At 45.0% G+C, this 21,189-nt stretch overlaps 1 protein-coding gene across 1 annotated transcript in view; it reads left to right on the forward strand.

Annotated features, from left to right (window-relative positions):
- The first annotated feature begins 5,119 nt into the window (after positions 1–5,119).
- The window catches only part of PLAT (plasminogen activator, tissue type), a 38,951-nt gene continuing 22,881 nt past the window's right edge, over positions 5,120–21,189 (forward strand). The window contains exons 1-3 of the mRNA XM_058194530.1: positions 5,120–5,441; positions 18,916–19,013; positions 19,904–19,955. Of these exons, the coding sequence (XP_058050513.1) occupies positions 18,948–19,013; positions 19,904–19,955 (118 nt within the window). The 5' untranslated portion in view covers positions 5,120–5,441; positions 18,916–18,947. The remainder of the gene's footprint in view (positions 5,442–18,915; positions 19,014–19,903; positions 19,956–21,189) is intronic.

Raw genomic sequence — 21,189 nt, forward strand, 5'->3', positions numbered from 1 at the left:
ACTGAGACCGGAAGTTCTATTCTTAAGCAAGTAAATTGTTAAGTCAGTTGTGCCCAATTTTACCGTGGTTAAGCAAATCAACGTAGTTGGTTTTTTTAATTTTTTTATTTGAATTTATATCCCGCCCTTCTCCGAAGACTCCGGGCGGCTTACATTGTGTTAAGCAATATAGTCTTCATCCATTTGTATATTATATACAAAGTCAACTTATTGCCCCCCAACAATCTGGGTCCTCATTTTACCTACCTTATAAAGGATGGAAGGCTGAGTCAACCTTGGGCCTGGTGGGACTTGAACTTGCAGTAATTGCAAGCAGCTGTGTTAATAACAGACTGCTTAGTCTGTTGAGCCACCAGAGGCCCTGTTAACTGTATCATGTGGACATTAAGTGAATTTGGCTCCCCCCCTCCCGTTGGCTTTGCTTGTCAAGGAAGGATACATACAGGATCACCTATACATCTTTTTAAACTAGAATAAATGGGGTGAGATTTAGGCTGTTGTGGAATCTCAGCCACGTCTTGGCAAGTCGTCTGAACCACAGTATCCCATTTAGTCATCACCTGGATTATATTATGGAGGCTTAGCACATTCATTATAAGATACTTTTTCTTAACCGTTTGCTGCCTTTGGTGAATCCAGCCATAGAGCTCCACGAAGTTTTGTGTCAAAAGTTCATTTACGGTTATGATCTTCCCTGGTGCTGAAGTTGACTTTTTCCCGAGTAAATTAGTAATAGAGAAAGAGGGAGGGAGAGAAGAACCAGTGTCTCGTTTTCATATAATGACAAAAGCGTAATTGTCCAAGACTGTCATTCTCCAGGGAGCCATGGAAACTCCATTTGAGAGAAAGCCGTCAAAACAAGGACAGCTGGTCAGCTTCTTTGGAATGAGGCTGCTTGCAAATGGCTCTAGAGGGCTGGCCATCTGTATTTCTGGATGCTTTTTTTTTTTTTTTTAATGATTTAAAATTCGCTTGAATTTGACTGATGATGGCTCCATGGACACATCCATGCAAGTGTCCTGGCAATTACAACAAAGTGAATTGTCCCTGCCTTTTCCCCAAACTTTTGCTTACAGCGTTTCCAGATACGTAGTTGGCCATTAGTAACGGAGAGCTAAGTTCCGGAAAACCACGGATAAAAGTTTTTTTGCATTTCTGAATGTAGGGCTAGGTGAGATTTTTATTTTATTTTATTTTATTTATTTATTTTGTCGAGTAAATATTAGATAATATATATAAACATGCATTGAATACATAAAATGAAGGGAACATTAGATTAGGACATTAGATTGGTAGAACGGGCACCAGTGAGGCCCTGCTTTCCTGGATTCCTAGATCCTCCCTGAATTTTCAGGTTCGTGTAATTAAAACAATGCATCAGTCAAAAGCTGGCCCTACTGGAAGGCAATGTGCCATTCTGTAAGACCTATATTCCAAAACATGACAATGTCATAGCAAGTAGCACTGAATGAGGGTAGGTAAAGAAGTGGGGGAGGGAAGGAGTAGGGAAGAGAGAGGGAGAGAGAGAAAATTTAAAATGATTATCCGGAATTCCCCTCACTGCTACAGTTAATACTACTCACTTAAAGGTAAAGGTTTCCTCTATCCCAGGGGTCTGCAACCTTGGCAACTTGAAGACTTATGGACTTCAACTCCCAGAGTTCCTCAACCAGTCCATAAGTCTTCAAGTTGCCAAGGTTGCAGACCCCTGCTCTATCCAGTCATGTCCGATTCTAGGGGGTGATGCTCCTCTCCAGTTCTTCTCCAATGATGCTTCTGTGGTCGTGTGATAGGCATGGCTCCATACAGAGGCACACGGAACGCTGTTACCTTCCCACCAAAGTGGTTGCCTATTTACCTACTCGCGTTTGCATGCTTTCGAACTGCTAGGTGGGCAGGGAACTAAGGCAGGAACAGGAACTTGCCCTCTTGTGTGGCGCTCGGGTCTCAAACCGGGGTGTCAGCTTTCCAGCTGAAAAGCTGGAAAGCTTCAACCACTTGAAGCTTCAACCATCTTCAACCACTGAGCCATGGTGTCTCCACTACTCACTGTTAAGAATTCCACCCCAATGCACTGTCCCAATTCCAGGAAAATCATCTCTGAGGGGAATGGCCAAATTTGTAAGCAGAATTTTTAAAAAATTCCCATGCTTAACATTTGAGCACGTTGAGAGCCTTGGAATGGATTCGGTCAGCAACCAGAATTGCAGGGAGGTCACAATCCATTCCTGGTTCCTTCACCTTCTCTCCATTTCAACAAAAATAATCATTTTGTTGTTGTCAAACTTGGAAGTCAGACAGCCTTGCTAATCTACTGCCAACCATGTTGATCTGTAAACACAAATCAAAATTGTATTTACTGTATGGTCCAAGACACTGGTGAAATGTAAAATGTAAAAAAAGAAGGGCCAAGAAGTGACATGATAGCAGTTTTCCAATATCTGAGAGGCTATCACAGAGAAGAGGGGGGCAGGGGGGGTCAACCTATTTTCCAAAGCACCAGAGGGCAGGACAAGAAGCAATGTATGGAAGAACACTGAAGAGAGAACCAGCTTAGAACTAAGGAAGAATTTCCTGACAGTGAGAAAAATTAATCAATGCAACAGCTTTTCTCCTGGAGTTGAGAGTGCTTCATCACTGGAGGCTTTGAAGAGGAGACTGGCCAGCCAATTGTCCAGAATGGCAAAGGGTTTCCTGCATGAGCACAGGGTCGGATTAGAAGACCTCCAAGGTTCCTTCAAATTCGGTTATTCTGTTATTTCTCCCTTAACCTTTTCTCCAGTACAGCTCCCATGTCCTTTTAGCAATGTATGGCCCACAGAAATTTATTCTTAGTCTCTTGTCTGAGAAAGCAAGAGCAGCTACCATTGGCAGAGGGATGCTACACAGCACCAGAGCAGTGAGTGGCTATAAAAATACATAACAGTGGAAGTTCCATATTGTATGGTTCACACAACACAAGTAGCCCAGTCTGCCACTAACCTGGGATAAATACTGACCGTGGGATAAACATTTACCCAGCAGGTGAACAGAGATGACTCGATCAAATGCAAATAACCTAACACGTGTTAAGCCACAGCAAAGGCGGTGAGAATAAGGGCCACCTGCTGCCATGGCCCAAAAGTATATGTTGAAAATAGTTAAAAGTCACGGAGATCCAATTATTGATAGCACTTCCAGACACTTATCTGCCTTCATCTCCTTTGACCCCTTCCTGCTCCCCCCAACACCTCTTCCCCCAGTGTGGCTAGGGAGTGGCTGGCTTTTTTACCCAAGGAGTGAAAAATAAAATAAAGAGAGAGAAAGAAAGAGTTCCTAGAACAGTCTCTGTTATGGGGCCATTTGAGGAATTCACTAGAAAGGTATTCTGCTAATAGACTTTCATCTCTGTTCACTTGCCCATGGCTGAAACGAAAACCAACCCTCCATAAACCTGGAGATTACTGGGAGTGTTGGAGTGTTTGCACAACTTGCTAGCTCTTTTCTTAACCCAGTTTATGTGTTTGAATCATTTGCATCCAAACCAGATTCGTCTCATCCAAGCATTTTTTTTAAAAGCTATAATGTAGCTGCTCTGGTTTTGGCTTCTCATATTTGGTAGATCTAGCTATTGTTTTGGAAAATAGATGGTTTAGAGCTTATGAGCTTACAAACGAGTATCACAATAATGCAATGCATATTTGCTGTTCTACTGACCAACTATCCCGAAATAATTCCATTCACTTCATGGAATTGGATAGCAACCTTTGGGGGGGGGGGGAACCTTTGCACTATTGTTTAAAAGCCAGCAGTTGGGCAACTTAGCAGTTTACCTTGAGAAACAGAAACTGAGGAAAATCAAAATACACACTTAAAGCATGTTGAGCACAAATTACACAGCGTGACAATTCATCCTTTTTGCTTTCTCTGATCACTAACAGCATCTTAAAGGGCTGCAGACATTTAGCTAATGTGTCAACCCAGATTGCTTATTTCAGCGTTGCAGAAATTTAAATTTAAAAGCAAAGTTTAATATTTTGTTTCAAGCTCAGTTTAGGAACCCCAGCTCTCCGGGACTCACACAGCAAAGCTATCTGTGGAATTCTGGGAGTTGAAGTCCTCCAAGCTTAAAGTTGCCAAGGTTGGAGACCCCTGGTTTAAATGACCTCTTTGGACAGAGAGGAACTGCAATCCTGGCTCATTTGTACAGATGGCTTTCCCCAACCCATAGGACTCCACAGGTTTTGTTCCATTTGATAGGAGCTGATTTTTCTGGTCAAAACATGAAGTTGATTGGAAAGCCCACAGCCAGATTGCAAAAGCCACAGTTGTGCTCAAAAGCCTCCATATGAAAAGCTTTCCATTTGTTCACCTTGCTTTTTACTTTTAAAAAAATCTTGCTTTTTTACTTTTTGCTCTCCAAAAAGTGCATTGCAGATGCTTCTCCATTCAAGTTTTATTTCTCCATTCAAGGTCTGTCACTTTCCATAGTTTGCTTAAAATATGAAACAAAGAGAAAGAGAGAGAGGGAGGGAGGGAGGGGGAGAGAGAATATGGTAGAATTCTGTAAAAATCTGTCCTGGGGTTTGTTTGACACATGTCCCTTCATGGCATATTCTGCAAAACCTTTGCAGCTTGACCACCAACCCAGGCTCTCCTAGGTGGAGGGAACCAGTGTTGACATTCATCTGCAGTTGGAAGGGAACTTGGAGATCATCTAGTCCAACCCCCTACCCAAAGAAAGAGTCCTTATACTGATCTGATCTGAACTGAACTGAAGAAGCTTCTTGGATGAGAACAAAACATTTTCAAAGAAAACACCAAGAAAGTCCAGTTGCCTTTTTTTGGGGGGGGTAGTGGGGAAACGCCTTTGGGACAACCATGACCTGGATGATAGAGAATCTCCATAGACAATGGTTCCTTATACCACCGCTGTCCAATCTCTTCTTAAAAGCCTCCAATGATGCAGCACCCCCTACTTCTGGAGGCAGGTCGTTCTGACTGTCAGGAAATTTCTCCTTAGTTCTAGGTTGGCTCTCTCTTGCATAAGCTTCTTCCATCCCTAACTTCTTGTCCCACCTTCGGAAATTCGGGGAAAGGGCGGAAAGAGGTCTCCAAGGACCACCTTTTGACCCACTCTCATCTCCGCGCTTCCTTCATCCAGCTGCTTCCTCTGGATCTCCCTCCCCCTCACCCCCGGCCTGCTGGGAGTCCTGGAAGAAGCTCCCTGCGGAGACCCTGCCCACTTCCCCGGCTTGGCCGATCCGGCTGAGTCCCGCCCGGAGAAGCCCCCCGCCCACCCTCACCGCCTGGTTGAGCGGACTGCGGCAAGCCCGCCCCTTCGCAAGGAGCCTCCGCCCTCCGGGCAGCAGTTTTAAGCCGGAGCCCCGGCTGAGCTCCGGCATCCGAGCACCGGCAGCCAGCGAGCGAGCTTACCGGAGGCATCCACGGCAGGAAGGCAGGTAAACTTGGCTGTTGCGCGCCGGCTGCTTTGCAACCCGCTCCTGGGCAGAAAGAGAAGCGCAAGGCGGAAGGGATCGGGGATGGGGCGTTGCTAGCCTGCCACCGGCCTGAAACGACCCGAGCCCCGTTCCCGGCTGTGGAAGGTGGGAGAAACAAGCTGGCGATTCGGGTTTAGCGCTGAGCGTTGGCTGGGCGATGGAGGCGCGTGTGCGAATTGCAGGCAAACAACGCGGGGAACCAGAGGTTGGGTCGGGTTTCGCTTGAGGGTGGTCTTTCCTCCGAAAAAGGGGGTGCTCCCTTTCCCTGTTTCAGAACTGAGGACTGATAGGTACAACAGTACAATAGTTTAGCTCAGTGGTGAAATCTAAATTTTCTTAACTACCGGTTCTGTGGGCATGGCGTGGTGGGGCTTGGTGTGCGTGGCAGGAGAAGGATACTGCAAAATCTCCATTCCCACCCCACTCCAGGGGGAAGGATACTGCAAAATCTCCATTCCCTCCCCACTCTGAGGCCAGCTCCTGTCAGAACCTGCTGGATTTCACCCTTGGTATAGCTGATGTCCTTTCTTCTTCTTCTTCTTCTTCTTCTTCTTCTTCTTCTTCTTCTTCTTCTTCTTCTTCTTCTTCTTCTTCTTCTTCTTCTTCTTCTTCTTCTTCTTCTTCTTCTTCTTCTTCTTCTTCTTCTTCTTCTTCTTCTTCTTCTTCTTCTTCTTCTTCTTCTTCTTCTTCTTCTCCTCTGCCCACCAGCACGTGGGGTTGGCAAACCAGGGTGTGCAGAAGGAAGTAAAATTAAGGAAAGCACACCATGTTTTAAATTTACACAGTTCATCCGGTTCTAAATGAATGGAATAGGTGTGTGGGGGGAAGGGGGGATGCAGCATGCAAAACCTAGAAAAAGGCTGTCTGGTCTTGTCCATTCTGGCTGGGGAATTCTGGGAGTTGAAGTCTGCTGGCTCTAAAGCTGCCATGTTTGGACACCCCTGAGCTAGAGCCTCATCCAGGGTCATCCTTAAATGTTCACTTGATCTGGTTAAGCATGTGAGGTAATCACAGCTTTGGAGGGAGATGACTGCAGCCTCTTCTGTCTGAGGCCTTCTGAATTCAGTGGTACAAACTGGGATGGGTAGGAAATGAACTCTTAACACATCTGAGAAGAAAAAGAGAAGAAAAAAAAAGAGAGAGTTTGGGACGCTTAATTAGCCAAGCGGTCCATTTATTGGCACAACTGCCAGATTCATCTCTATATGTCTTTTTCAAAATAGTGTGCACTTTCTGCATGTGTGTTTAAGACTGCCACTGCCCGACAAGAAGAGAAGGAAGGGACCTTGAAAAAGCACTAGAGAGAACCTACTGAAACGGAAGAGATATTTATTTGTTTGACTGATTTTTATTCCAACTCTATTACTTTATAAGTAACTCAAAGCAGTGAACATAGATAACATTCCTTCCTCCTCCTCTTTTCCCCTGTGAGGTAGGTTGGGCCATTCACCCAGCCAACTTTTTTGCCTACGACAATATTAGAACTCACTGTCTCCTTGTGATTGGCCCAAAGTCACCCAGTTGCCTTTCATGCCTAAGACGGGACCAGAAGTCTGTCTCCTGGTGATTGGCCCAAACATAACCAGCTGGCTTTCATGCCTTAGACGGGTCTAGAACTCACCATCTCCTGGTATCTAGCCTGATGCCTTAACCACTAGACCAAACTGGTTGTGAGAATAGGTGGGTCTCCAAAAGGCATCTTTCATCCCTGGAAGAAATATGATCCTGTATTTCCAGTAAGTGTGACTTACGTTGACTGTCCATGGGACTGATGGAATGTCCTCTCCAAATCCTTTTACAACTGGCCCAGTGATTTCAGATTGCAAAATAAATCAACTCAGGAATGACTTAATCATATTCTGTCACAGTCAGTTTGTGTCAAGAGAAGAGAAATCAATGAGTGTTTAGTAGTCTCTTCCATACTTTTCTTCTCAAACTCTTCCTTGTTCCTGCGTGAAACTCTTAGTAATACCAAACTTGATACAGTTCTTTTATAGGAGGTTAGTAAGTCAGCCAACCAACCGAGCTACGAACCAGGAGTGGCCAGAAGCAACTTAGAAAAAAATTATTCCCAGTGAACTGTAATTTATTGAATTTCCTGAATCTGAATTTGCACAACACAAGCATAAATTAATCACAAGGACTGGCTGAATGTATTATATAGGGCTAGGATGTAGTAGGCTGGTTTGCAGTTCCATGAGTTGTGTAAAGTAAACCATTTAGATATATAGGGAAAGCCACTTCAAATCCCTACCTACCCTGCGTACTCTCTGTATGATACAAGGTCTTTTAATTTAATTAATTTAATAAAATTAGTTAATTTAATTCATATTCATCCCTAGCCAGATGAGACTTATAGCCGATAATATCTCAACCGCCCCAAATGTTCTAATTCTAAAATAACGTGTCTTGGATAAAACCGTGGAGACATACGATGAATGGTTACAGGAGTTGGATATGTCTAGTCTAACAAACTGGGGGATGCGACAAGTGTCTTCCAGTACTTGAGAGGCTCTGACAGGGAGGAGGGGGGGGGGTCAGCTATTCTCGAAAGCACCTGAGGGCAGGACAAGAAGTTAACAGGTGGAAACCTTTTCAAGGGGAGATCCAGCTTAGAACTAAGGAGAAGTTTTCTGACGCTGAGAACAATCAATGGAAAGGCTTACTACCTCTGGAAGTTGTAGGTGCTCCAACACTAGAGGTTTTCAAGAAGATAGCCATTGGTCCAGATGCTATAGGGCAGGGGTGTCCAAACTTGGCAACTTTAAGACTTGTGGACTTCAACTCCCAGAATTCTGGGAGTTGAAATCCACAAGTTTTAAAGTTGCCAAGTTTAGACACCTCTGGTATAGGGTCTCTTGCTGAAGCAGGCAGGACTTCCAAGGTCCCTTCCAATTTTGGTTTACTTCTACTATGTCAGGAAACCAGAACATCTGGGAAGAAGTGGTGGAATGTCAAGTGGTAAGTCAAGAAGGGGAATAGAAATAAATTAAATTAGATATCTAAAGAAATTGCTTTCCTTAAGAAGTTTGAAGGGTGCTCAGGATTGTGTTCTCATATATAATGGAAAGAGGTGAAGAAAGGATTATTTTATTTGGCAGAAGGCAAATCACACCTAGTTCTTCTGGCCCCAAAGGTGGTTTTAAGCAGGGAGGGGTAGCTTTGGAGATTCTTTCTCACTCTTTAATAATAGTTTCCCTCTGGGTCATGTAACCAGGAAGAAGCAAGGAGCAGTTGGGGCAGCCTTATGAACTGTTGCTGCTCAGGTCAAGGATACTCAGGAGAATTTTTAAAAAAATGTTTTTCTATGCATTCCTCCTGGCAATCTTCCAGCTGGATCTTCAGTCCTTGATTTCTTCCACCCCATCAAATTTAATGGCAGTTCTATTCTCCCTTTCTTGCTTTCAGAACATTATCCTCTTGTGCAGGAGTCAGCAACCTGTGGCTCTGGAGCCGCATGTGGCTCTTTCATTCCTCTGCTGCGGCTTCTTGTTGCTGGTCGGCTCCACAATTAATAGGGCTTTCGGTTAAGACAGGGAGAGGAAAATAGATGCTGCGCTAGGAGGAGACTCTATGGTGGGAGAACTGGACTTCCAGTCGGTTCCAGAATTGGAATGGGGGCTTCTGATTAGGACCTTTGTGGCTCTTTGAGTGTTTAGGGTTGCCAACCCTTGCTCTTGTGGGATAGACAGGATCCCAAGCCCCTTTACGTCATTTCTTTCCAAAGTTTTCCTGGAATGGAAATAATAATAATAATAATAATAATAATAATAATAATAATAATAATAATAATAATAATAATAATAAAGGGGAGAGAGCAGGTTCGCCTCTGTGTGCTTTCCCACAGCTGGTTCCTGCGTTTTCTGGATTCCTACAATGCACTGAATACTAAACCCAAACAGAATCAGAATAAATAAACCTGAGGCTGGGTTTACACAGCACAACGAGCCACAAAAGGAAAATAACTTCTCATTAAATTTCACCAGGGCTGTGGAAGTTCCTGCTTAGTTCTTCACTAATCTTGTTAGATATGTTCTGAGAATGTACCCGGTGGGCTGAACTGCCCAACACAGGGCCCCTAGATTTGGATTAGCAAAACCCACTTGCTTCATTCATAGAACATAGGCTGCTCAAAGGGGGGCGACAGTGCCCGTATGTGTGTGTGTTTGTGTATGTATGTATGTACAGTTATCATTTCTTCCACGGTCCATTTAACTTTCTGGTAAGTTATATTCCTAATATGAAAAAGGTCCCTCCGTTTACTTTTAAAGTGCAAAAAACAACAACAAAAGATCAACCAAATGAAATGATCAAGCAATGCATTTTCCAGTGTGATATCCAATTGCTGAAACATCAATTGCAGGAGAAAAATTGGCCATGTGAAATAAGGGAATCTGGCTAAGAACGATGGGTTTCTTGCAGTTCCACGAACCTGAGTTTCCTTTTATTGAAACGTGTGCTCAACTTTTTAATAAGGAAATAAATGAAATATTATTAGCGTGAACGTAGTTTTAAATTGGGGTTTTAAATCAGGGGTTTTAAACGGGGTTTTAAATTAGTATTTAAAAGTTTTAGGCCATCAATTGAATTAATTTTCCATTCTTTTTTACTGTTTTATATGTATTATATGTTTTCTGTTGTTTTATTGGCTGTGAACCGCCCTGAGTCCTTCGGGAGATGGGCGGTATACAAATATAATAAATAATAATAATAATAAAATATGAAGGAGACCCGGGTCGGGAAAGCAGTGACCGCCAGAAACTTCCTTGTCATCCTTCGTATCAAAACCGGAGAAAGGGCTGGTCAAGATCAGGCAGCAGCTCATTCGGTCTTTTTGTTGATCTCGCTAGTCTGTTCCTATGTGCCAAATTCCCTGCTATGCTGGTTGAGAGCTGCACAGTTTTGGTTTGGCGGCGCAATGAAAACAAGTAGCAGGACAGCTTGTGGACAGCTGCTTCCCCGGCATGAAAGATCGCCTGGGGAAGCATTCAGAGAAGGACTAAAGGAAAAATCAGCACCCTGGTTGTCACTTTTAAAGCCCTGCGTGGCACAGGGCCAGGTGACTTCTCTCTGGTGGTTTCGGCCCATCCCACCAGATTGGACAGAATATGCATATGCAGGGTCCTACAGGGTCCTCAGTCATGGAGTACATTTTGTGAAAGACCCCTTACTCAAGATAGAGTTGACCTCCAATCTTATTCGTTTCTTTATATCCCGCCCTTATTGTTTTTACAAATAATTCAAGGTTCATATTCAACACACCCTTTTCCTCCTATTTTCCCCATAACAACTTTGGGAGGTGTGGTTGGGCTGAGAGAGAGGGGTCAGCCCAAGTCACCCAGCTGGATTTCAAGCTTCTTTGTGGCAGCCCCTCAAATACTGGAATATGGCTATCATGTCACCTGTAGTCCTCCTTTTCATATAAACTGAGGTCCTCACATAAAGACATGTGGACCTCAGCAGGAAATAAGTGCAGTGCTGACACAGGATGCCCTGTGGTGGCCTGGGCTACTTGAAGAAGTGGGGTGCAGGAGTCTGACAAAGCATTCCCAGGAGGAGGCAGTGCCACCCATCACAGAGAAACCCAAATTAAGAGACCTTGCAGTCCCAAGACGGATGGTGGAGGAGGGAGGAAGAGACTCAGGGTTGCTACAACCTGGAATCTCTCAGGATATATAGGTAGTTCTCAACTTACGACCACAACTGGGCCCCAAATTTCTGTTGCTAGGCGAGATAATTGTTGACTTTTTGCCCCGTTTTAACACCTTTCCCCTCCAAGTTGTTAAGTGACTCCCTGCAGTTGTTAAATTAGTACCACGTTAAGTGAATCTGGCTTCCCCATTGGGTTTGCTCATCAGAAGCTCGCAAAAGGGGTGTGTGTGTCACATGACCCTGGGTCATTGCGACCGTCATAAATATGAGCCAGTTGCCAAGCCTCCGAATCCTGCAAGCGTATCCTTAACAGTTGTTAAGAAAATTGTGCGACCGGTTGAACAACTTGGCTTGTCGGAAACGGGCTGGGAGACTTGCGAATGGTGATCACGTGACACCAGGATGCCATCATAAATACCTGCCAGTTGCTGAACACTTGGGTTTTGATCACATGACCATTGGGCTGTTGCAACCCTCGTGGCTCCCATGTGACACCACTCCTGCGCAGACTGCACTGGCTGCCTGTGGCCTTCCGGGTGCGCTTCAAGGTTTTGGTAACTATCTTCAAAGCGCTCCATGGCTTAGGGCCGGGCTACTTACGGGACCGTCTGCTGCCACCGATTGCCTCCCACCGACCCGTACGCTCTCACAGGGAGGGACTCCTTAGGGTGCCGTCTGCCAGGCAGTGCCGACTGGCGACACCCAGGGGAAGGGCCTTCTCTGTGGGGGCTCCCACCCTCTGGAACGAGCTTCCCCCAGGGTTGCGCCAACTTCCCGACCTCCGAACCTTCCGCCGCGAGCTTAAGACACATCTATTTATTTGTGCAGGACTGGACTAGAATTTTAATTTTTAAATTTAATTTTAATGGGGTTTTATCATTTTAATTGTAATTTTAAATTTTGGCCTATTTAAATAAGTTTTTTAATTAGTGTTTTATCTTGTATTATATTTGTATTTTTATTGGGCTGTAAACCGCCCTGAGTCCTTCGGGAGATAGGGCGGTATAAAAATTTGATTAAATAAATAAATAAATAAAATAAAACAGTCATAGGTATAAAAAAATGGCCAAAGGTTACTTCTTTCTAGTGCCATTGCAGCTTCGGTCACTAAATAGTGAAATAGCATGTTTTAATTTTTGTATATGTCTTTTTAACTTGGCTGTAAACCGCCCTGAGTCTTCGGAGAAGGGCGGTATAGAAATGTAAATAAACTAAACTAAACTAAACTAAACGAAGTCTGGTGAAAGTTTTGACTTGGTAAAGCCATCACCAAATGGAACAAGCCAAGATGATGACTATAGTGATGGAGGTGATCTTGCCTATAAACGGTGGAAAAGTTTCATTAGTGGGACCGACTTTCAAACTGGAAGACTTTTGGTAAGGGCGGAGGGCAGGGCAGGGAACATTTGGAGTGAAAAGCAGTTTTGGTATCTCTGTTCTAGCTGCTTCCTCTGTTTACCAGTCTAGATTTCGAGCCATGTAAACACTTCTGGGGTTTTGAGATCCCGTTGGCCATCTGGTTTCAATAAGATAGTTTATCTTCATTGGACGGCCTTTTTAATGGGTGGAAAACGGGGCCAAGTCTTTAGCAAGCGGCTGGCAATCAAAGTATCTGGTGCCGTGAAGAGGTACAGAATAACAGAGCGGGAAGGGACCTTAGAGGTCTTCTAGTCCAACCCCCTGCTCAAGCAGGAAACCCCAGACCATTTCAACCGATGATGGGTTGAATTTGTCCCTTGGTGTCTTCGCACCCTGTCCAAAAACAGGGACAGACAGATGGGTGATGGATGGATGGACTTTCCTTCTTTACAGAGTGAAAGAATTCTGCAAATAATGTATGTGAGACAGAAAAGAGAGAGGATGAGCTCTTCCCCCTTCCTTCTTCCACTCCTCATCTTAGGAAGTGAACTGGCGGCCAGGGCAACAGTTGACTTCTTTCAAAATTGGTTCAAAGAAGTCTTTGTTTTAAACAAAACAAAGAAAAATGGCCAAGTTCCTGGAAAATTGAACCAGAACCTCTCCCCCCTGCTTCTCCAATTCCGTGGGGATTTCGACTGCAAATCACTGGAGTCAGTTTGCTTCAGTGCTCCATTATTCCTTCTGGAGCTGGAATGAAAATTAACCAGATCGGTTTTCGTCAGACTTATAAAACATTCCAGAAAAGATATTGGCAGACCACTTTTCCTTTGTACTGTTGCCAAGAAAACTGCAGAGAGGAGTTCATGAAATCATCAGGAGGTTGATTGTGTTTCAAGAAGACTTGGTTTTAATCACGTTAGCCTTCTCTGCATTATTAATTCTAAGATCCTTCCCTCCTTCCTTCCTTTCCTTCCTTCTCCCTCCCTCCCTCCTTCCCTCCCTCTCTCCTTCCCTCCCTCTCTCCCAAAATCTGTCACGCTCATTTGCTTTCCTTTTAAAACAAGAAAGACAAAATGATAGCACGCCACCAAAAGAGAGAAGGAAAGACGAGGGAGCCGTTTCTCTGTTTTGATTCCTTCTGAACCCCCTTCAACCTGTTGCCCACCAACAGCGCTTGAAAGCCTTTGCTGACTGGCTGTTTGGGGTTGTGCAATCTATTGGCCCAGTTTGGGGCAAAGCTAAGGACAGACCCACAATGGCATGTCCGCGATTTCAGATCACGGCTGAAAAAGAGTTGGGAGCATAGACCAGCATACCACTTTTAGACTTCATTGGGAGCCGAATGCAAATCTTCACATTGGCAGGAGGTGGCGCCATCAGCCAATTTTTTTTTTATTTGCATTTATACCCCGCCCTTCTCCAAAGACTCAGGGCGGCTTATACTATGTCAAGCAATAGTCTTCATCCATTTGTATATTATATACAAAGTCAACTTATTGCCCCCAACAATCTGGGTCCTCATTTTACCTACCTTATAAAGGATGGAAGGCTGAGTCAACCTTGGGCCTGGTGGGACTTGAACCTGCAGTAATTGCAGGCAGCTGTGTTAATAACAGACTGTCTTAGCAGAGGCCCCAATGTGGCTTAAGGACATCATGAATCCTTCGGCGGCACCACAGAATCCAGCCAGGGGTGCTGCCTCTGCTCCGGTTCTAAAAATCCCTAATTTGTTGCTCTGGAAAGATCGTTAAAACAATAGGCTGGATTTGTATAATCTACTCAGATAGAACAGGGCTAGGTTATTTCTGGCACAGCCTGATGTGTGAACCCTAATGAAGCGGGGGTGGGGGGGGTGGGGCGGTGTTTGACATAGAACAGGGCTCTCCAACCTTGGCAACTTGAAGACTTGTGGACTTCAACTCCCAGAGTCCCTCAGCCAGCTTTGCTGGCTGAGGGACTCTGGGAGTTGAAGTCCATAAGTCTTCAAGTTGCCAAGGTTGGAGAGCCCTGGGATAGAGGATTCTATCCTTAACCTTGGCCTTAGCTCAGCCAAAGAGTCTTAAAGCTCCTTCAGTTTCGGATGGGCAGAAAATGCCATCTTTCTAAACAAATAATTCCCTCAACACTGCCAGACTATTTACTGAATCTGCACTACTATTAATCTTCTCATAGTTCCCATCGCCAATCTCTTTCCACTTACGACTGTATGACTATAACTTGTTGCTGGCAATCCTTATGATTTACATTGATATATTGATCATCAATTGTGTTGTAAATGTTGTACCTTGATGAACGTATCTTTTCTTTTATGTACACTGAGAGCATCTGCACCAAGACAAATTCCTTGTGTGTCCAATCACACTTGGCCAATAAAAAATTCTATTCTATTCTATTCTGGGATTTTTGCATTGACTGGATCAGCTGTTTAATTGCGCTCACTCCACCCGCTTGCTCCTTCTCTGGGCTCTTCTGGGTTCCTCCAAAACTGCTCTCCTTTGAGGCTGGGATGGCTGAGCCTCCTTGTTTTTCAGAGCAGCTGCATCCAGGGCCAAAACCATCGTCCCTTCTTTTTGTTTTCTTTGTTAATTTCTCTCCTGTGAGTCATCTGTCAAAAACACGAGCAGGCCTGGGAGGCAAAATGCAAGCTGCTTCGAAGACCCCTTCACGTGACTGACACAGTACAGGCAGTCCTCGACATACGACAGTTTGTTGAGTGACCTTTCGAAGTTACAACGGCGCTGAAAAAGAGTGGCGTATGACCGTTTTTTACACTTACGACTGTCGCCGAGGCCTCCGCGGTCAGATGATCAAAATTCAAACAGCCTGGCAACTGGCTCCTATTTCTTTTTTATTTTATTTTATTTTATTATTAAATTGCTCTACCGCACCATCTCCCGAAGGACTCAGGGCGGTTTACAGCCATATTAAAATACACGATAAATACAAAGTAATAAATAACAATATTAAAAACAATTAAAACCAAATAGATTAATGGCCCAATCACTAAAAACGGTCAAAGACCGCTTTAAAACCATTTAAAATTTCGTTTAAAAATATACTTTAGGCTAGTTTGCAACCTCCCGGCCTCACGCAATTCCCCCTTTTCCGACCACCTGACAAGCAAAATTCAATGGGGAAGCCAGATTCACTTCAACAAACGTGTTGCTAACTTGACCTCTGCAGGGATTCACTTAACGGCGGTGGCGAGGAAGGTCATAAAGTGGGTCAGAATTTGCTTGACGACTGTCTCGCTTAGCAACGGAGGCCTGGAGCTCAATTGTGATTGTAAGTTGAGGCCTGTTTGCCGTTAGCTGAGAGTAGGGTTTATGAAGAACGTAGTTGAATGGTCACTGCAAATCTGCCTTTTCGCCCACTGGCCCAGCTGAGGCTGAGCTCAGGCTATGAATAGCAGCACATTATGGTAGAATGATGGAACTTTAACCTAAAGGAGAAATGCTTCCTCGGCTCTCGAAATCCACGTGGGAAAGCATGCTACTTTGTCATCAGGCAAGGGGAAGGAACCCAGCCAGACTCTTCCACGTAATCCTACCCTGTTTCCCCCAAAATAAGACCTAGCATGATTTTTCAGGATGCTCATAATATAAGCCCTACCCCCAAAATAAGCCCCAGTTAAGATTGTCAGCCAGATGGATGCATTTAGTACCGTATTTCCCGCAAAATGAGACCTAACCAGAAAATAAGCCCTAATGCGTCTTTTGTAGCGAAAATTAATATAAGACCCGGTCTTATTTTCGGGGAAACACGGTAGCTAGAGCTGCCATATCTGGCCTGCAAAAATCCAGATGATAACGGACAACAGCCAAGACATATACAGGTAAGTCCTTGCCTTGCAACAGTTCACTTAGTGACCATTTGAAGTTACAACAGTACTGACTGGTGTTGCAGCTTCCCCGTGGTCGTGTGATCAGAATTCTCCGACACTTGGAAACTTGACTCATCTTTGTGACGGTTGCAATCTCCCAGGATCGCATGATCCCCTTTGGCAACCTTCCTTTCAAGCAAAGTCAATGGGGAATAAGATTCACCTAGCAACCGTGTTATTAACTTAATGGCAGGGATTCAGTGGCCAGAACAGTCATAAAGTTGTGGGGGTGGGGTGCAAATAAGCAATCGAGAAACAATATCAATCTAAATCGTAAGGATACAGGCAACAAATTTACAGTCATGCAGTCATAAGTGGGAGGAGATGGGTGATGGGAACGATGAGAGGATTAATAGTAGGGCAGATTTAGTAAATAGTTTGACAGTGTTTTTGAGGGTAGGAGTTGAAACAGTTTATGTCCAGGATTGGATAGCTATTTATCCAGAATAGTTTTCTGCTTGAGCAGAGGGCTGGAGCCTTCCAATCCTTTTATTCTATGTTCTAAAGGTCATGGTCCAGTTTTGGGGCTATATGGTGAAAAAAAGTGAACTATTAGGATCTCCTCTACCCAATGACCCCATACTGTAATCCCTTAATTTGGGGTAGAGTCAGGGTGACTGGATGGAGCTGAGCATTTACTGGCCAGATGCCCTTCCTGACGCCATGCAGAGTTGGCAGCAGATATCTGCTGCTGCTGCCTAGGATTGAACTCTCAAACTTCCAAGTGGGAGGCGAGAGCCTTCACTGCTAGGCTACCATGCCACTCTTGACAGAACCTAATTTATAGGTGGTTAATTTCATGTTAGCATTCGTCCTCGCCTCACCCATACTCTCCTTTTTGGAAAATAGCCTAGCCATTCAGACCGACTGCAGCTTAATCCCAAAAAACTTTACGTCTTTGATATTGAACAATGGGGAATTCCAAATCCTGCGACTGTTCTTTCCTTTCCTCCTATTTGGCTTTTGGGAAGCTCTGAAATTGTTCATTTTCACTTCGTTTACTTTTGCTCAAAGCCTATTCTTTTTTGAACCTAAAACTTGTATCTCATATTTCTGTTTTGGTTTGTGGCTAAGTGACTAATCCACTAGTCATCTCCCATCCCTCCATTTTCCAATTGGTCCCAGCAGCTTCAAATTTCTTTCGGGGGTTGCTTGGTTATACCTTGGTATGCGCCATACAGAACTGTAAGATTTCCACAGAAGATTATTTTCACTTTGGGGAAATTAGAATAGAATAGAATAGAGCTGGAAGGGACCTTGGAGGTCTTCTAGTCCAGCCCCCTGCTCAAGCAGGAGAATCTATACGAGGGGTGCTATTCAGCAGGTTTTTTGAGTAGTTCGGAGAACCGGCAAATACCACCTGTGGCTGGCCCCAGAGTGGGATAGGAATGGAGATTTTGCAATATCCTTCCCCCAGGAGTGCGGAGGAATGGAGATTTTACAGTATCCTTCCCCTGGAGTGGGGCGGGAATGGGGATTTTGCAGTATCCTTCCCCTGGAGTGGGGAGGGAATGGAGATTTTGCAATATCCTTCCCCCAGGAGTGCGGAGGAATGGAGATTTTACAGTATCCTTCCCCTGGAGTGGGGCGGGAATGGAGATTTTGCAGTATTCTTCCCCTGCCATGCCCACCAATCCACACCTACCAAGTCATGCCACGCCCACCAAGCCACACTCACAGAACCGGTAGTAAAAAAATTGGAATTCCACCATTGACCTATATTATTTCAGACAATGGCTGTCTAGTCTTCTTGAAAACCTCCAGCAATGAAGTACCTGCGATTTCTGGTGGCCAGCTGTTCCACTGCTTAATTGTCCTCACTGTTAGGAGGTTTCTCCATAATTCCAGGTTGCTTCTCTCTGTGCTTAGTTTCCATCCATTGTTTCTTGTCCTGCCCTCAGGTGTTTTGGAGAATAGGTTGCGCCCCCCCCCTATTCTCTGTGGCAGCCCCTCAAATACTGGAATGCTGCTATCAGGCGACCCCTAATTCTTCTTTTCTTTAGACTTTGGAGCACTAAATCCAGCACAAGGAAAGATAAAGGTTGCCCCTCCAAGATCAGAAAAGGTCTAGTTTTGGGAACTAACTTAGAAGACCCTGGAACGTCTGTTATGGTTGGGAGGAATGAGTCACACAAGCGAAGCCCCAGTGACCCAGTCCAACCGAAAGCCAAAACCACAACCCCGGGTTTCCAGGCCTTACAACACGGACCAGAAAGGAAACAGCAGATCTAGGACAATATTATGGGATGGAGATAAGCTGCGCGAGCAGATCAGCCGGGTTGCCTTAACCTAGGTGTCCATGGTGCTGTCGTGCAGCTGCCGTTGCTCAGTCTCCAGCTGACTAAGGAGAAATTATCCTCCCCCAGCCATCTGTTCCCATTATCCCTCTGCCAGAACCAGCTTATGTGTGCTTGCTTGCCCTCCACCCACCCACCCACCCATCCACCCATCCACCCTCATCTATCTTGCAAATGAAGCTCCGAGACTCTTGCATTAAATCCACACCAGTTACGCTAACCTCTCTGCTTGGTTGCCTTTTAGGGAGTTTCTTGCTTTGCTGAAAGAGCAGAAAAATGAGCCTGAGACAGACACTTCCCGTCCTTCTCCTGGCGGGAGCCATCGCTGTGCTTCAGTGCCAGGTAAGAGGCCAGTGTGCCCATATCGGTGGGTTTTTCTCGGGTTTTGCTCGACAGCCGGGTGTGAGGGTTTTTTTTAGGGACTCGTCAGAAAACAGATGGGGTTTGTTTTGTAAGCTTGGCTGGAGCGGTGTCAGTCGATCAAAAGGATATTTATTTGGGACCTGGAACAAAAAGGCTCGGGGCCAAGTTCACAAAACTACGAAAGGAAGAGGGTTTCTGCAGGCGGGCTTAGAGCTTTGAAAGATACAAAAGGAAGAGCGATGAGAGAATGATCCCGTTCTGCAAATCTCTGAGCTGAATCGAAGTCCAATCATAAGCAGCTTCCTGAAGAGGGAAGGCTCTCAACCGAACAGCAGAATCAGATAATAGAGTTTAACAGAGTAACAGAGTTGGAAGGGACCTTGCAGGTCATCTAGTCCAACCCCCTGCCTAAGCAGAAGACCCTACATCTGGCCTCTACCTAGGATCGAACTCACAACCTCCTGATTGTGAGGCAAGAGCTCCACCTCCTGCTCAAGCAGGAGACCTTATAGCTTTTTAGACAGATGGTTGTCCAGTCTCTTCCTAAAAGCCTCCAGTGTTGGAGCACTCACAACTTCCAGAGGCAAGCTGTTCCAATGATGTCTGGAATGGTATACCGTTTCCTGCTTGGGCAGTGGGTTGGACTAGAAGACCTCCAAGGTCCCCACTTTTCTAACCCTTGGAATCTAATTGTGTTGTAAATGTTGTACCTTGATGAACGTATCTTTTCTTTTATGTACACTGAGAGCATATGCACCAAGACAAATTCCTTGTGTGTCCAATCACACTTGGCCAATAAAATTCTATTCTATTCTATTCTAATCAACTTTCTACTCTTGATTGTTTGGTTGCTCTTTTTCTCTTTCTAGGAACTGTTTATACGCGTTACCCAACGTGTTCGAGAAAGTCAACAAAGAAGAGGTAAGTGCCCATCGGAGGAGAATAGGATTAGGATTAGGATTAGGATTAGGATTAGGATTAGAATAGAATAGAATAGAATAGAATAGAATAGAATAGAATAGAATAGAATAGAATAGAATAGAATAGAATAGGAATTTAGGGGTCTTCTAATCCAGCCCCCTGCTCAAGCAGGAGACCCTATACCATTTCAGACAAGTGACTGTACAGTCTCTTCTTAAAAACCTCCAGGGATGGAGGGCCCCCGATTTCTGGTAGCAAGCTGTTCCATTGGTTAATTGTCCTCACTGTTAGGAAGTTTCTCCTTAATTCCAGGTTGCTTCTCTCCTTGATTAGTTTCCATTCATTGTTTCTTGTCTTGCCTTCTGGTGCTTTGGAAAATAAGTTGACCCCCTCTTCTTTGTGGCAGCCCCTCAAATACTGGAACACTACTATCAGGTCACCCCTAATTCTTTTTTTCTTTAGCCTAGCCTGTCGTGTCCCACTCCTCCGCTGACGGCCGGGTCAGGGAAATCTGAATCAGGTGTGCCTCTGCAGCTCTGCCAAAGTCCTAGCAAAGTCCTCAGAGCAGGCAGGAGACCAGAAAGTGACTTCAGCAAGATATGTTTAGACTTTGCCTGACTCAGAGAATGCCAGAAAGCAGATCCTTTATATAGGCCATGGGGTGTGGCTCCATGACTCAGCACTTATCCAGGCCTGCCCCTCCCTTCCTTCTGTCGCCGCCGCCTATCAATTCTTCTGAAGCGAGGGTCACTCCAATCGGCAGCTGTTGGTAATAGACCTTCCTCAGGCTCACATGCTGTGGAGGAGGGGGAGGGGTCTAGTTGCTCTGTTTGCCTGTCCATGGAGCCAGAGCTGGGGGCTGGAGATACTTGCTCTTCTTCAGCCTGTCTGGGCATGGAGCCAGGGCTGGGGCCAGGAGGCATGCTAGGACATTCTTCAGCGTTCGGAAGCAGATAAGCAGACCCCGGCTGTGGTGGTGAGATCGGACGAGACACAACATAGCCAAACCCAAATCCTGCAGCTGTTCTTCATATGGTTTAGCCTCCAGGCCTTTGATCATCTCAGCTGCTCGTCTCTGAACTTTTTCTAAAGTCTTAGCATCTTTTTCGTAGTACGATGACCAAAAGTCTTTTACTTCAACCCTCTGCCCAAGGCAGGAGTCCTCAAACTACCTCAGGCCAGCTCATTAAAGAGACCCAATCTGGAACGGAGGAGATATTTCCTGACAGGGAGA

This window comes from Ahaetulla prasina, chromosome 9 (assembly GCF_028640845.1).
Source record: "Ahaetulla prasina isolate Xishuangbanna chromosome 9, ASM2864084v1, whole genome shotgun sequence".
NCBI classification, from domain to species: domain Eukaryota; kingdom Metazoa; phylum Chordata; class Lepidosauria; order Squamata; family Colubridae; genus Ahaetulla; species Ahaetulla prasina.